General features: G+C 39.4%; 1 protein-coding gene across 1 annotated transcript in view; it reads right to left on the bottom strand.

Moving 5' to 3' along the window:
• The window catches only part of LOC113889809 (cytochrome P450 2J2-like), a 31,525-nt gene that overhangs the window by 13,038 nt on the left and 3,408 nt on the right, over window positions 1-15,079 (bottom strand). Inside the window, exons 2-5 of the mRNA XM_027537091.1 lie at window positions 13,626-13,788; window positions 10,971-11,120; window positions 10,423-10,583; window positions 8,028-8,204 (exon numbers count right to left, since the gene is read on the bottom strand). Coding sequence (XP_027392892.1) covers window positions 8,028-8,204; window positions 10,423-10,583; window positions 10,971-11,120; window positions 13,626-13,788 — 651 coding nt within the window. The remainder of the gene's footprint in view (window positions 1-8,027; window positions 8,205-10,422; window positions 10,584-10,970; window positions 11,121-13,625; window positions 13,789-15,079) is intronic.

Genomic DNA, 15,079 nt, shown 5'->3' with positions numbered 1-15,079 from the left:
AACTTCTGAAGAACAGATAAAGTAAAAATAATGAAAAGAACTGAGGATAGTCTCAGAAACCTCTGAGACAATATCAAATGCCCCAAATTTGAATTATAGGGGTCCCAGAAGAAGAACAGAAAAAGAAAGGGTATGAGAAAATTTTTGAAGAGATTATAGTTGAAAATTTCCCCAACATGGAAGAGGAAATAGTCAAGTCCAAGAGGAACAAAGAGTCCCATTGATGATAAACCCAAGGAGAAACACACCATGACACATACTAATCAAACTAACAAAGACTAAACACAAAGAAATAATATTAAAAGCAGCAAGGGAAAAGCAACAAGTAACATACATGGGAAACCCCATTTGCTTAATAGCTGATCTTTCAGCAGAAACTGCAGGCCAGAAGGGAATGGCAGGATATATTTAAAGTACTGAAAAGGAAAAATCTACAACCAAGATTATTGTACTCATCAAGGATCTCATTCAAAGTTGATGGAGAGATAAAAGCTTTTCAGACAAGCAAAAGTTAAGAGAATTCAGTACCACCAAACCAGCTTTACAACAAATGTTAAAGGGACTTATATAGTCAAGAAATATAAGAGAAGAAAAAGATCTACAAAATCAAACCCCAAACAATTAAGAAAATGGCAATAGGAACACATATATCAATAATTACTTCAAATGTACATGGATTAAATACTCCAACCAAAAGACACAGACTGGCTGAATGGATGCAAAAATAAGACCCATATTTGCTGTCTACAAGAAACCCACTTCAGATCTAAAGACACATATAGGCTGAAAGTGATAGGATGGAAAAATATATTCCTTGCAAATGGGAAGTAAAAGAAAGCTGGAGCAGCAATCCTCATATAAGACAAAATAGACATTAAAATAAAGAATATTACAAGAGATAAGGAAGGACACTACATAATGATCAAGGGAACAATCAAGATGAAGAGATAACAATTGTAAATATCTATGCACCCAACATAAGAGCACCTCAGTACATAAGACTAACACTAACAGACATAAGGAGAAATTGAGAGTAACACAATAATAGTAGGAGACTTTAACACCCCACTCACACCAGTGGACAGATCATCAAAACAGAAAATTAATAAGGAAACACAAGTCTTAAGTGATACATTAGATAGATGGATGTCATTCATATCTTCAGGACATTCCATCCAAATGCAGAAGAATACACCTTCTCAGGTACACATGGAACATTGGCCAGGATAGACCACATCTTGGGTCACAAATCAAACCTCAGTGAATTTAAGAAATTGAAATCATACCAAGCATCTTCTTCGACCACAGTTCTATGAGACTAGATATCAATTACAAGAAAAAATGGTAAGAAACACAAACACTTGGAGATTAAATAATACATTTCTAAATAACCAACAGGTGACTGAAGAAATCAAAAGGGAAATAAAAAAATTTCTAGGAACAAATGGCAATGAAAACATGACAACTCAAAACCTATGGGATGCAGCGAAAGCAGTTCTAAGAGGGAAGTTTATAGAAATACAATCCTACCTCAGGAAACAAGAAAAACATCTAATAGACAACCTAACTTTACACCTAAAACAACTGGGAAAAGAAAAACAAAACAAAAAATCCAAAGATTAGCAGAAGGAAAGAAACCATAAAGATCCAAGCAGAAATAAATGAAAAAGAAATGAAAGAAACAATAGTAAAGATTAATAAAACTGAAAGCTTATTCTTTGAGAAGATAAACAAAATTGACAAACCTTTATCCAGACTCTTCAAGAAAAAAGAGAAGAATCAAATCAACAAAATTAGAAATGAAAAAGAAGAGGTTACAACAGACAATGCAGTAATACAAAGGATCATAAGAGACTATTATGAACAACTCTATGGCAATAAAATGGATAACCTGGAGGAAGTGGACAGATTCTTAGAAAAGTTCCATCTTCCAACACTGAACTGGCAAGAAATAGAAATTATGAACAACCCAAACACAAGCACTGAAATTGAAGCTGTGATCAAAAATTTCCCCCAAAACAAAAGCCCAGGACCAGATGGCTTCACAGGAGAGTTCTATCAAACATTTAGAGAAGACCTAATGCCTGTCCTTCTAAAACTCTTTCAAAAAATTTCAGAGGAAGGAACACTTCCAAACTCATTCTATGAGGCCATCATTACCCTGATACCAAAACCAGGGAAAGACAACACACAAAAAAGAAAACTACAGGCCAATATCACTGATGAACATAGATGTAAAAATCCTCAACAAAATTTTAGCAACAGAATTTAGCAACACAACAAAAAGCTCATACATAATGATAAAGTTGGGTTTATTCCAGGCATGTAAGGATTCTTCAATATACTCAAATCATTCAATGTAATACACCATATTAACAAATTGAAAGATAAAAACCATATCATTTTAATAGATGCAGAAAAAGAATTTGATAAAATACAGCACCCATTTGTGATTAAAATCCTTCAAAAAAATGGGCATAGAAAGAACCTACCTCAAAATAGTAAAGACCGTAAATGATAAGACTATAGCAAATATTATTCTCAATGGTGAAAAACTGAAAGTATTCCCCCTAAGATCAGGAACAAGACAATGGTGTCCACTTTCACCACTATTATTCAATATCATTCTGGAAGTCCTGTTACAGCAATCAGAGAAGAAAAGGAAACAAAAGGAATCCAGATCAGAAAAGAAGGAAAGCTCTCACTGTTTGCAGATGACATGATACTGTACATAGAAAACCCAAAAGATAGTATCAGAAAATTACTAGAGCTAATCAGTGAATTTAGCAAAGTTGCAGGATACAAAATCAATACACAGAAATCACTTGCATTTCTCTATACTAACAATGAAAACTCAGAAAGAGAAATTAAGGAATCAATCCCATTCACCACTGCAACAAAAAGAATTAAATACCAAGGAATAAACTTACCTAAGGAAATATAAGAATTGTACACAGAAAATTATAAGACACTAATGAAAAATCAAAGACAACATAAATAGATGCAGAGATATTTCATGTTCCTGGGTAGGAATAATCAATATTATGAACATGACTATACTACCAAATGCAATCTACAGATTCAATATGATCCCTATCAAATTACCAGAGACATTTTTCACAGAACCAGAACAAATTCATATGAAAACACAGAAGACCCTGAATAGCCAAAGCAATCTTGAGAAGTAAGAATGGAGCTGGAGGAATCAACCTTCCTGGCTTCAGATTATACTACAAAGCTATAGTCATCAAGAAAAGATGGTACTGGCACAGAAAAGAAATACAGATCAATGGAACAAGATCGAAAGCCCAGAAATAAACCCATGCACCTATGGGTACCTTATTTTTAACAAAGGAGGCATGAATATACAATGGGGCAAAGACAGCTTCTTCAATAAATGGTGCTGTGAAAACTGGACAGCTACATGTAAAAGAATGAAATTAGAACACTTCCTAACATCAAACAAAAAGACAAACTCAAAATGGATTAAAGACCTAAATATAAGACCAGAAACTATAAAACTATTAGAGGAAAACACAGGCAGAACACTCAATTACATAAATCAAAGCAGGATCCTCTAGGACCCACCTCCTAGAGTAACAGAAATAAAAACAAAAGTAAACAAGTGGGACCTGATTAAACTTTTGCATAGCAAAGGAAACTATAGCAAGGTGAAAAGACAACCCTCAGAATGGAAGAAAATAATAGCAAATGAAACAAATGACAAAGGATTAATTTTCATAATATACAAGCAGGTCATACAACTCAAAGACAGAAAAACAAACAATCCAATCAAAAAGTGGGAAGAAGACCTAAACAGATATTTCTCCAAAGAAGACATACAGATGGCTAACAAACATATGAAAAGATGCTCAATGTCTCTCATTATTAGAGAAATGCAAATCAAAACTACAATGAGATATCACTCACACTAGTCAGAATGGCCATCATCAAAAAGTCTACAAAGAATAAATGCTGGAGAAAAGGGAACACTCTTGCACTGTTGGTGGGAACGTAAATTGATTCAGTTACTATGGAAGATGGTATGGAAATTCCTTAAAAAGCTAGGATTAAACCCACCATATGACCCAGCAATCCCACTCCTATGCCTATATCCTGAGGAAACCAAAATCAAAAAAGACACATGTATCTCATTGTTTACTGCAGCACTATTTACAATAGCTAGAACATGGAACAATGTTGGGGGCCAGAGTGAGGCACTCCGCCCATGGCAAAGGTCATGAGGAAGGAGGCTCGACATACACAAAGACGGGATCGAGCCTCAGGAGTCCCCCTGGAAATCCTCGAGCATCTACCCCCATAACCAGAGCCTGCCTACTTTACTACTTAGTGCTCCCACCTACACCTCTGACTTTACGGGGGGCTGTCCCCCATCACCTCTTTCGGAGAAGGAGTTAACTTAGAGCTCCAGTTAATAAAAACTCCTGGGCGTGACAAGAGTGTTTTAACCTACAAACTCCTCTGAAGGTTCTCTAGCCTGCCTGACAGGCTTGTCCGGCCACATGTGATTGCTCACAGCCTCCCAACCATGAGAAGCACGAGATGCTTTAAACCTTCTAAAAACAGGTTCCTTAGAAAAGTTAGAAAACTATTAGTATAAGTATAATGGGCTGATTAGAAATTGTATTGGTGAAGGGTTTTTCATTTGTTGAGCCAATGTTTGTTGCTAAGACTCCATATCCCCTGCCCTTACACACATTAATGAATATATAGAAGAAATAAGTATTAACCTTTGATATTAATCACGTTAGACCTTAGGCTAAGTAAATTCTTTCCTTAACTAAAACCCACTACACCCTCACCCTATAGGAATGTAACTTTATTTGGGTGGCATCTGTTTTAAGAATAATCACCCCTGGAGAAATAAGTGTCCTGGTTGACTGACCGCTGTCACAAGGAGAGGGTCATAAATTGTCAGCAGGCTGCCTGTCCAGAAGATGATGTAACACCCCTAAGACCTCTGTATACATTTGTATGAAGCACCTGACTTGATAAAAGTCAGGACTGCTGACCCCATGTGATTTTTGCATAACCTCTCAGTGTATAAAAGTAGACCATGGAAAATAAAGAATTGGGATCAGTTTCTCGAAATACTGGTCTCCCCATGTCGCTCTCTCTCTCACTGTGGCTGAGTCTAAATCTGGAGTGCAGAACCCACCATGCTTACTAATTTTGCCTGGGCTTCTAAGATCTGACCGGGGAGGCCTCAGTGTCTCCTCTCCTTTGGGAGAACGGAAGGACGCCTGCGGCCTACGTAAGTGGTGCAAACTTCTTGTCTTGAAGTTTTATTGGTCTCCCGCGTAAACCAAGCTACTCAGCCTCTTTTCTCCACTGAATTTTCCTACTGAGCTATCCTCTTTCTATTACTCTTTACATCTCTAATTAATATCTAATTGAAGCTATTGTATCCTGATCCTCGCCGATGCTGTCCCCGCTTCGAATACCCTGGATCAGCCGGGGCTGGACCCCGGCAGAACAAACTAGATATCCATCTACAGACGAATGGATAAAGAAGTCATGTATATATACACAATGGAATATTACTCAGTGATAAAAAGGAATGCATTTGAGTCAGTTCTGATGAGGTGGATGAACCTAGAACCTATTATACAGAGGGAAGTAAGTCAGAAAGAGAAAGATAAATATCATATGCTAATGCATATATACAGAATCTAGAAAAATGGTTCTGAAGAATTTATTTACAGGGCAGCAATGGAGAAACAGACATAGAGAACAGACTTATGGACATAGGGAGAGGGGAGGAGAGGTGAGATCTATGGAAAGAGTAACGTGGAAACTTACATTACCTTATTTAAAATAGATAGCCAATGGGAATTTGCTATGTGGCTCAGGAAACTCAAACAGGTGCTCTGTATCAACCTAGAGGGGTGGGATGGGAAGGGAGATGGAAGGAAGGTTCAAAAGGGAGGGGATATATGTATAACTATGGTGGATTTATGTTGAGATTTGACAGAAAACAACAAAATTCTATAAAGCAATTATCCTTCAATAAAAAAATTAATTAAAAAAAAGCAAGAGAGTTCCAGAAAAACATCTACTTCTGCTTTATTGACTAAGCCAAAGCCTTTGACTGTGCAGATCACAGCAAACTGTTGAAAATTCTCACAGAGATGATAATACCAGACACCTTACCTGCCTCTTGAGAAATCTGTATGCAGGTCAAGAAACAACAGTTAGAACAGGGCATGGAACAACAGACTGTTTCCACATTGGGAAAGGAGTATGTCAAGGCTGTATATTGTCACCCTGCTGATTTAAATTATATTCAGGTCACATCGTGCAAAATGCTGGGCTGGATGAAGCACAAGCTGGAATCAAGATTACTGGGGGAAATATCAATAACCTCAGATACACAGATGATATCACTCCTATGGCAGAAAGCAAAGAGGAACTGAAGAGACTCTTGATGAAGGTAAAAGAGGAGAGTGAAAAACCTGGTTTAAAACTCAACATTCAGAAAATGAAGATTATGGCATCTGGTCCCATCACTTTATGGAAAATAGATGGCAAAACAATGGAAACAGTGACAGACTTTATTTCTTGGGGTTCCAAATCACTCCAGATGGTGACTGAAGCCATGAAAGTAAGATGCTTGCTCCCTGGATGAAAAGCTATGACCAACCTACACAACATATTAAAAAGCAGAGTCATTACTTTGCCAACAAAGGTTCATCTAGTCAAAGCTATGGTTTTTCCAGTAGTCATGTTTGGATGTGAGAGTTGGACTATAAAGAAAGCTGAGTGCCAAAGAATTGATGCTGTTGAACTGTGGTGTTGGAGAAGACTCTTGAGAGTCCGTTGGACTGCAAGATCAAACCAGTTAATACTAAAGGAAATCAGTCATGAATATTCATTGGAAGGACTGATGCTAAGCTAAAGCTCCAATACTTTGGCCACCTGATGTTAAGAACTGACTCATTTGAGAAGACCCTGATGCTGGGAAAGATTAAAACCAGGAGCAGAAGGGGACAAAAGAGGATGAGATGGTTGGATAGCATCACTGACTCGATGGATATGAGTTTGATTAAGCTACGGGAACTGTTGTTATACAGAGAAGCCTGGCGTGCTACAGTCCATGAGGTCACAAAGAGTCGGACACAACTGAGCGACTGAACTGAACTGAAAGACCTCAAGCCAAATACTCTTAAACAAATATCTTTATTTTGAATGTATCTGTATTCTGAGTTAATGATATTCCTACACTCTGAAATAGGGGAAGGAAATGGCACCCCACTCCAGTACTCTTGCCTGGAAAATCCCATGGACAGAGAAGCCTGGTGGGCTGCAGTCCATGGGGTCGCGAAGAGCCAGACATGACTGAGCGACTTCACTTTCACGTTTCACTTTCATGCATTGGAGATGGAAATGGAAACCCACTCCAGTGTTCTTGCCTGGAGAATCCCAGGGACGGGGGAGCCTGGTGGGCTGCCATCTATGGGGTCGCATAGAGTCGGACACAACTGAAGAGACTTAGCAGCAGCACACTCTGAAATAGTGTCTCTATTTTTCCAACCCTCTGGTAGGCTGAATAATGACTCACAAAGATGTTCATGTCTCATCTCTGGAACTGGTAAATAATTTTTGACAGATATAATTTTGTAGATATGATGAAATTAATGATTTTGATATGGATTATCTTAGTGAACCCATTATAATCAGAAGAGTCTCTGTAAGAGGAGGCAAGTTGCACATTGAGAGAATACGTGAGGATGGTGCAAGAGAAGAAGCTACATTGATGGTTCTGAAGATGGAGGAAAGGGGCATAAGTTGAGGGGTACAGGTAGCTTCTAGACTCTGAAAAATCCCGTCAATGGATTCTGCCCTAAAGACTGGAAAGAGCCAGCCCTGCCCAACCTTGACTTGATAAATGTTGGTTGTCTTAAGTACCAAGTTTGTGGTGATTTCTTATAGCAGCAATAAGATATCAGAATTGCCTCATTTGCTCTCTAAGAACACTACTCAGGAAAATACTCAGGTTCCCTAACCTTTTCTATTTCCTGGAGATAAGCATCAATGAAGTCTCTTGCTTCAGCAGGATTCCAGTCTCTCTTGTGGTTTTCAATCATACGGGCAACAAACATCTTCATTTTCTCCATATTACTAAAGAGTGCTTGGTGCGGACCCGGAAGGAAATTCATTATCCTTGGAAAAACATTGTAGAGCTGATGGAGAAAACAAAACAGTCTTAGAGACAAGTGGGTACCATATTTCTACTTTTGAAGACAAAGAAACCATTGTATTTCTATATGTATTTTTTTTTGCTAACACTCAACCCTTGGAATCACCCTTGTCTCATCTTCTCTGTCACACCCATCTTCTTTCCCCTCTGGCAAAGCATTTCAGCACTCCATCCAAAATAGAACCATTTTCAGACCACTTCTCAGTACTCCATGTGTTTGTCATTCTAGGACAAAGCCCCAATATTTCTTACCTAGGTGCTTTAAGGCCTCCCAGCAATTTCCCTGATTCTGTCCTCAACCCCCTTCCCAGTCTAATTTCCACTGAGCTGCCAGAGAGATCATTTAACAATTTAATCAGATCATTTCACTATTTATCTTTCAATCCTCCAATGACTTTCCATGACATTTAGAGAAATTCTACATCATTCTCCTGGCCTGGAGCTCCACATGAGCTGGCCTCTCACCCTCCTGTCCCCTCTTCTGCTATCCCTCGCTGCCATCTTACTCTCTCTTGGTCTTTCTAGTCCAGCTCCGTTGGTCTCTGTGACAACGTCAAGAATGACAACATTTAGTTTTTCCATTCACTATTCCTTCAATGAAGATTGGTCTTCCTCTGGAAATTGTATAACTCTAGCCTTGGTTTCATTCAGGTAGGCTCAAGTGTCACTTGCTTGGAGATATCTTACCTGATAATTCTATAATGCAGTACTTCTGGAACCTCTTCCCATCCCCCTACTTCCTTTTATTATTTTTTCATGGCATTTTTCTCTACTATGCGTGTATATATCTTTGTGTGTGCATAAAACACCTCTTTCTAGCTAGGTAGCTAGTTACGTTCAACATAGATGCATGTTTGACTATCTATGCATTATGATGTATTCTTCATGTGGATAAGACATTTTTAAAACTAAGTGGATTTTGGATATATTTTCACTAAAAATATCTGGTAGAAAACGGATAGCCCAACATAATGGAAAATTGCCTAGACTTAAAATGAAACATACATGCCTTTGACTGTTAGCTCTATCGCTTTCTAGCTATAAGGCTTTGGGAATAATAATGATATTAATGACAATAATGAAGATGATGATGTAATTTGAAGGACTTAGTGTAACCCACTGCCATTGGGGCACCAGAGTTATTTTCCTTACTCAATTAATTACATGAGATCTATTCCACACTTAACAACAGCCAATGGGTCACTATGCGGATTTGCTTAAGCATTCCCATATCTACTTGCACACATTAGGATGCTCCATTTCATCTTTAAAGGATTTTTGTAAAAAAACTGACTGAAATAAAGTATGTGAAATTGTCGGGTAAACTGCCTGATCTATTTTGGGTCTCTAAAAAAATGCATATTACCCCCTGCCTCCTGACTCATCCAACCTTCCCCGGAATTTCTTTTCCCTGGGAATAGTCAATATATGCTCACTGAGGTCCCAAACTTCCTAGGTTCTGTCTTAATAGGACAGAAGAAAACGGAATTACTGAACAGGGGCTGGGGTTTAGCATGATTAGAAGTGACAATAAGGAATGTTATTCAAAAGTAATACTGACAACAATAATCCTAGTAGCTCATATTCATTATGTTCCTTTAATGTGCCAGGAAACATGCTAACTGCTTTATCAGTTTGGGTGAGATGGGTCCATCAAACTCCGGGCAGTGTTGCTTGTTAAAAATGATTACAAATAAATCGTCCTTTAGGTGTACAAGGATTTACCTCAAGACTTGGGGCTGATTTTCCCCTAGAAGTACCTTCCAAATAAAGAAAAGAGCCTAAGAGACCAAGCAGATGAGCAGAGCTTTTGACAGACTTAAAACCCTAGCAGGACAAAAGGAGACAGCAGGGACTACCAAGGATGGGGTGAGTGTTGAATCCCTTAAATCCATATCCTACAAATTTAGAAAACTGGTAATAACAAGTGTGGATGGGCATGGAAATAGTGCAACAGGTGGAAATCTTTAAGGATTTTTACAAACAGGTGAATATGCAAGAGAAAGGAGTGGATGTGTCCACATGAACAATAGAATAAGAATCAAAAACAGTAAAGTCAACAGATCGATTTCAAACAGGTTTGTGCTGAAGTCAATTTTAAAAGGTTACATTAGTTAAAAAGGAAAGAAAGACCCAATCTAACCTGTGATGGACATCAGCCTAATGTCTTTATGAAAGATAGCAAGTGACAACTGCCTCACCTGGCAGCACATTGACGTCTGCAGATTTAATATCTCATCCAGCATCCTCAGCAGTTCCTGGAACTGATCATCCTGGTAGTCAAAGCGCTCCCCGAAGGTGATGGAGCAAATAATATTGGAAACGGCATTGTTGATTGTCAAGTGAGGGTCAAAAGGCTGTCCTGGAGGCAGGAGAAGAAATGGAGCCTTCGGATAGGGTTGCTTCTATTTTACAGAGATGCTACTCTGTGTGATGTATGGCACACTGACTACAGAACCACCTCTGAGACTGTGACCCCGGGTCTGACACCCTCAGGGTCTAATCAGTATTCAGTCAATGCCTGGCAAGTCTAACTGATGACCAGTATTTGAAACCAATAATGTGTTTAATACCAATCTTTTCCTTATTTCACAAGCCACATGAGGGCAGGTCATGGTTAGCTGTTCCCTGTCATCCCCTCAGCACCCTACACAATTCTGGGCTCAGGAAAGGCAGGTAGGCACTGATGAACATCTAGTTAGTGAAAGTATGAGCCACAGTCCCTGCACCTGTCCTATGACATGCTCACCGTTCTCCTCTCTTATCGTCTGGATGAGGTAGGAGGCCTCCTCCTGAATGCGTTCCTCTAAGCTCTTCTTTCCTAAACCAAAGTTCCTAAGAGTTGTCAGGGCAAACCTTCTTTGTTCCTTCCATAACTGGCCACTGGACATGATCAAGCCTGGGAAAAGAAGGCCAAGATTATGAAAAAAAGCCAACAAGACCCATGATGTATCAGATGAAAGGAAGAAAAAGGGCTGTAAGGTACTTGAAAACTAATCAGAGAAATAGTCCCTAAGCAAGAATATAATGGCTTGAATTTACTGATTGCTTGCAGTGCTGTGCACATTAGCATTTGTAATGCATTCTGGGATTTAGTACTCACAGATACTCTCTGATTAAATCATTAGTGTAAAATCAGCCCCCCCATTTTTTGATGAGAAAAATAAGGCACAGGAGATAAAAGTACATTCTACAAGGTTACACAGTTGGAACAGTTAAACAGGCATTCATTTTCAAGCCTGCCTGACCCTGATGCCCATGCTCTGATTACTTGTCACATACTATATTTAAGTATTTGTTATGCTACGTACTAAGTATGCACTAATGGACTAGACAAAATCAAAACTCATAAGGAGAGAGTTTAAATATCTTTAAAAAATAGATGAATCACCCAAGAAAACAAAGAATTGTGAATGTGTGCAGAAAGAAAATCACAGGCAAAGGATAAAAAATCCATCATGAGGTGTGCAGAGAACTTCATTTATTTTATAACACAGATGAGACCACCACCCTCTCAATTCTTCATTCCCATACACTCTTCCACTCCTTCTAATATCTCCCTTTCACTTCCACCACTTTAGTGAAGTGGCCCTCCCTGCTGTTCAGTCCAGGATCCTTTTCAGCCTCATGTTGATGTGTCAACAGCACGAGATGCTTTTTTCTTGAAACACTCTTTTCCAGTGGTGCCCAGGACACCACACTCTCCAGACGTTTCTGCTAATTCTCTGACTTCACAGAAATCATCATACCTTCAGTTAACTTATCTCCTATCAAATTTTGAAATGATGGGCCTTTTCAAGCTTGGGTCAAACCCTCTTCTCTCTTACCCTTATCTTCCATTTCTGTGAAATCTCATCAGCTCCAAATATTTCAAATAACATCTACTGATGTGAACATCTCTATCTGTGCCTCAGCTGCAGGTACGTAACCAATTGTCTGCTTGACTCTCTTGGCTTTATACTCAGCATATTCATGATTTTATTCATGACTTGCTCCATACAACTCCCCATCCAGGCCAGCCAACACCTTCTCCTTCTTCATATCCTCCTTCTTTCCTTTACGTACTCATTTGGGTGCCTACCTCATTCTCCCTCTGTCTAGGTCATCATATCCTATTGGATATGCCTCCTGAATAGCTTAAATCCATATATTTTCACAGTCAGTCTCCTGGTCTAACCTACTGAACTGCCATTTCTTGATAACTCCCTAATCCAGGCCACCACCCTCTCTCACCTAAAACGCTACAGTAGTCTCCTACTCCTTTTATTCCATTCTTGACATTATAGCTTAGAGAAGTCTTTAAAATGTAGCATGTAAATACAATGATTTCTTTTTCTACTTAAACCATTCAGAATCCTCTTTCGTTACTAGGATAAAAGCAACATCCTTAAACATGAACTCTTTCTGGCCAAACTTAGCATCTTCATCTTCATTTAATTATCTCCATTTAATCTCTGTTCTTCCCACACTGGATACCTTTCAATTCCTCAATTCACTGTCCTTCTTCCCACCTCATAAACTTTTCATATTCTATTCCCTCTAGTGGATTGCTTCTTCACTTGATTACTTGTCATTTACTTACAATAGCTTTTCCTGAGTCTCAGGACCAGATTCGATACCCATACTAAGTGAACCCTGCTCTTAACTTCATAACACCGAGGACTTAAATTATTAGCTTACTTGATACTGTTTTTCTTAATCGCATGTAGCTTACAGAAAAATCAAGAATTTTTTCTGTTCTACTCACTACTCTGTCACTGGTGCCTAGTCTTACTAGGTTCACACGGCAGATGATGGAGTAAATGAATGCAAAATAATGGGTGAACTATTTCAAAGCGGGATTGAGAAATACCTGAAAAAAAAATGCTGTCTTGTTAGAAGTATAGATTTAAGTTTTGCATTTAGATTTTTGAAAATGGAAGTTTATTTAGTGACAATTCTAAGTATTCACGCCAAACTCTTTTAACATAGATAGAAGGCTTGAGATACCTTTGGGGCACAGCCTTAAAATAGAGCATAAGGAACTGGAGGCAAGAAGGGATCACTTAATCAACAGGAACAAGCTGATCCACATCCGATTTCTAGGGGAAGAGATCTGAGCGGGAAAGCAGAAAGAGAGCCTAAGGATGCATTGCCTTTTCTCTGCTTAAACAACACATCACATCACTGAGTGATGAGGATACTTATTTATCAAAGCATCCAGAGTGAGTTCATGCAGGTGATGTCGCTTCCTCCAAATCCCTGACATTAGAGCTGACTCTGCCAGGTGCCCTGAGGGGGTGCCTTCAACAGGGAAACGCGGGCACTCAGGTTCCTTATGAGGAGCTTGGCTCCTGGGATTGTTGGAGACACTTTCACAGACCACAAGAATATCAAACATACACTTACCAGTGTAACAGCTTACCTTTGTTGTTTATGATGTGCTCTTGGAGAGGCACTATAGGGCGGTTGGAGAAGATTTGGCCTTGGTGGACAAGCACTTCTTTAATTAAGGGCAATCCAGTTATAAGAACAGAAGGAACTGTACCAAAATCCAAGCTAAAAACATTCCCATATTTCTTCACAAACTGAAAAATAGTAGAAAAGTTACAGTTACATATGCACATCTCTGTGTGTCCTGGAATGGAGGGTATGTGGAGCTTTGGCAGCCTATATTAAGGGGAATTTGTGTGTGTGTGTGTGTGTGTGTGTGTGTGTGTGCGCGCGCGCGCGCGCGCACGCCTTGGGCTGTTGGAAATATTTCTGCCTGTTTCCATTTTTCTTGGTCTCAACTAGACTTCAGTTTAATCTACTACAGGACACAGGCATTCATTACAAATACTCATCCATATGTTCACCTTACTTGGATTGAGTGAGCATATGTATCCTGAGAATAAGGCATAAAGATACAATAAAATAAGCAAGGTCTCTAACCTCAAGCATCTTAGACTCTAGTGAAGCGAGAGAATTCAGCCCATGTGACTCACCAGAGAAGGCAGAGATGTGTTTAGTGAATGTCTGGGGTAGAAAGCATGGACTTCATAGTAAATCATATCTGTTTAACCACAAGACAGTGTCCCCTTCTTCAACAGGTTCTAGGTGGCAAAAAATTCATTACAGGGCTAGGGCCAGTCATAGACAAGAACACACTAGCTGGAGCCAAGTTAACTCTACGGCTGGCTAGCTGTGAGATCTCGGGAAAGTTGTTTCATTTTTTTTGGAGCCTCCACTCCCCCTGTATAAGAGGGAGAAAACGATTTTTCGCTTACAGTTTCTGGGAGGGGTAATTCCCTGGCTGTCCAGTGGTCAGGGCTTGGACTTTTAGTGCCATGGATACAGGTTTAATCCTGGACGGGGAACTAAAATCTCACAAGCAGGGCAGTGTGCTCTCTACACCCCTAATAAAGGGGAAAAAAGTTTCTGTGAGGAAGAAAGAGGACAACAATAGGAAAGACAGTTTGTTTTCTGATACTGGCAGACGGCCATTCTAGACTCTGGGGAATGCATGGGCTCCGTGAGCAAAGGAGCACAGGTGCACTTGCTCAAGGGGCAGACAGGACAAGAGCAAAGGGAAGACGTACAGGGGAAAGGCACCGGAGGTCACAGCCAGCCACACCCACTGGGTGCCACGCTAACCACCTTTCACCTTTTATCTCATTTCCCTCACACCACCTTATGGCAGTAATGATGTTAGTCATGTTTTAGTAAGGAAAATGAGTCATGGAGAAATAACTTAGCCAAAGTGCCAAAAATATATGGGACTGTAGGTATTTGTGAGATTTAAGGACAAAGACATAAAGCTGAAATAGCACGGAGAACTTAGAGTTTACTGGATGTGACAGCAGTAAACTGAGAATGAGAGTAATGGGGCAGGGAGAG

The sequence above is a fragment of the Bos indicus x Bos taurus genome, chromosome 3 (genome assembly GCF_003369695.1).
Source record: "Bos indicus x Bos taurus breed Angus x Brahman F1 hybrid chromosome 3, Bos_hybrid_MaternalHap_v2.0, whole genome shotgun sequence".
Lineage (NCBI taxonomy): Eukaryota > Metazoa > Chordata > Mammalia > Artiodactyla > Bovidae > Bos > Bos indicus x Bos taurus.
Note: the sequence above shows the minus strand (reverse complement) of the source record. Positions and strands in the feature narration are given on the sequence as shown.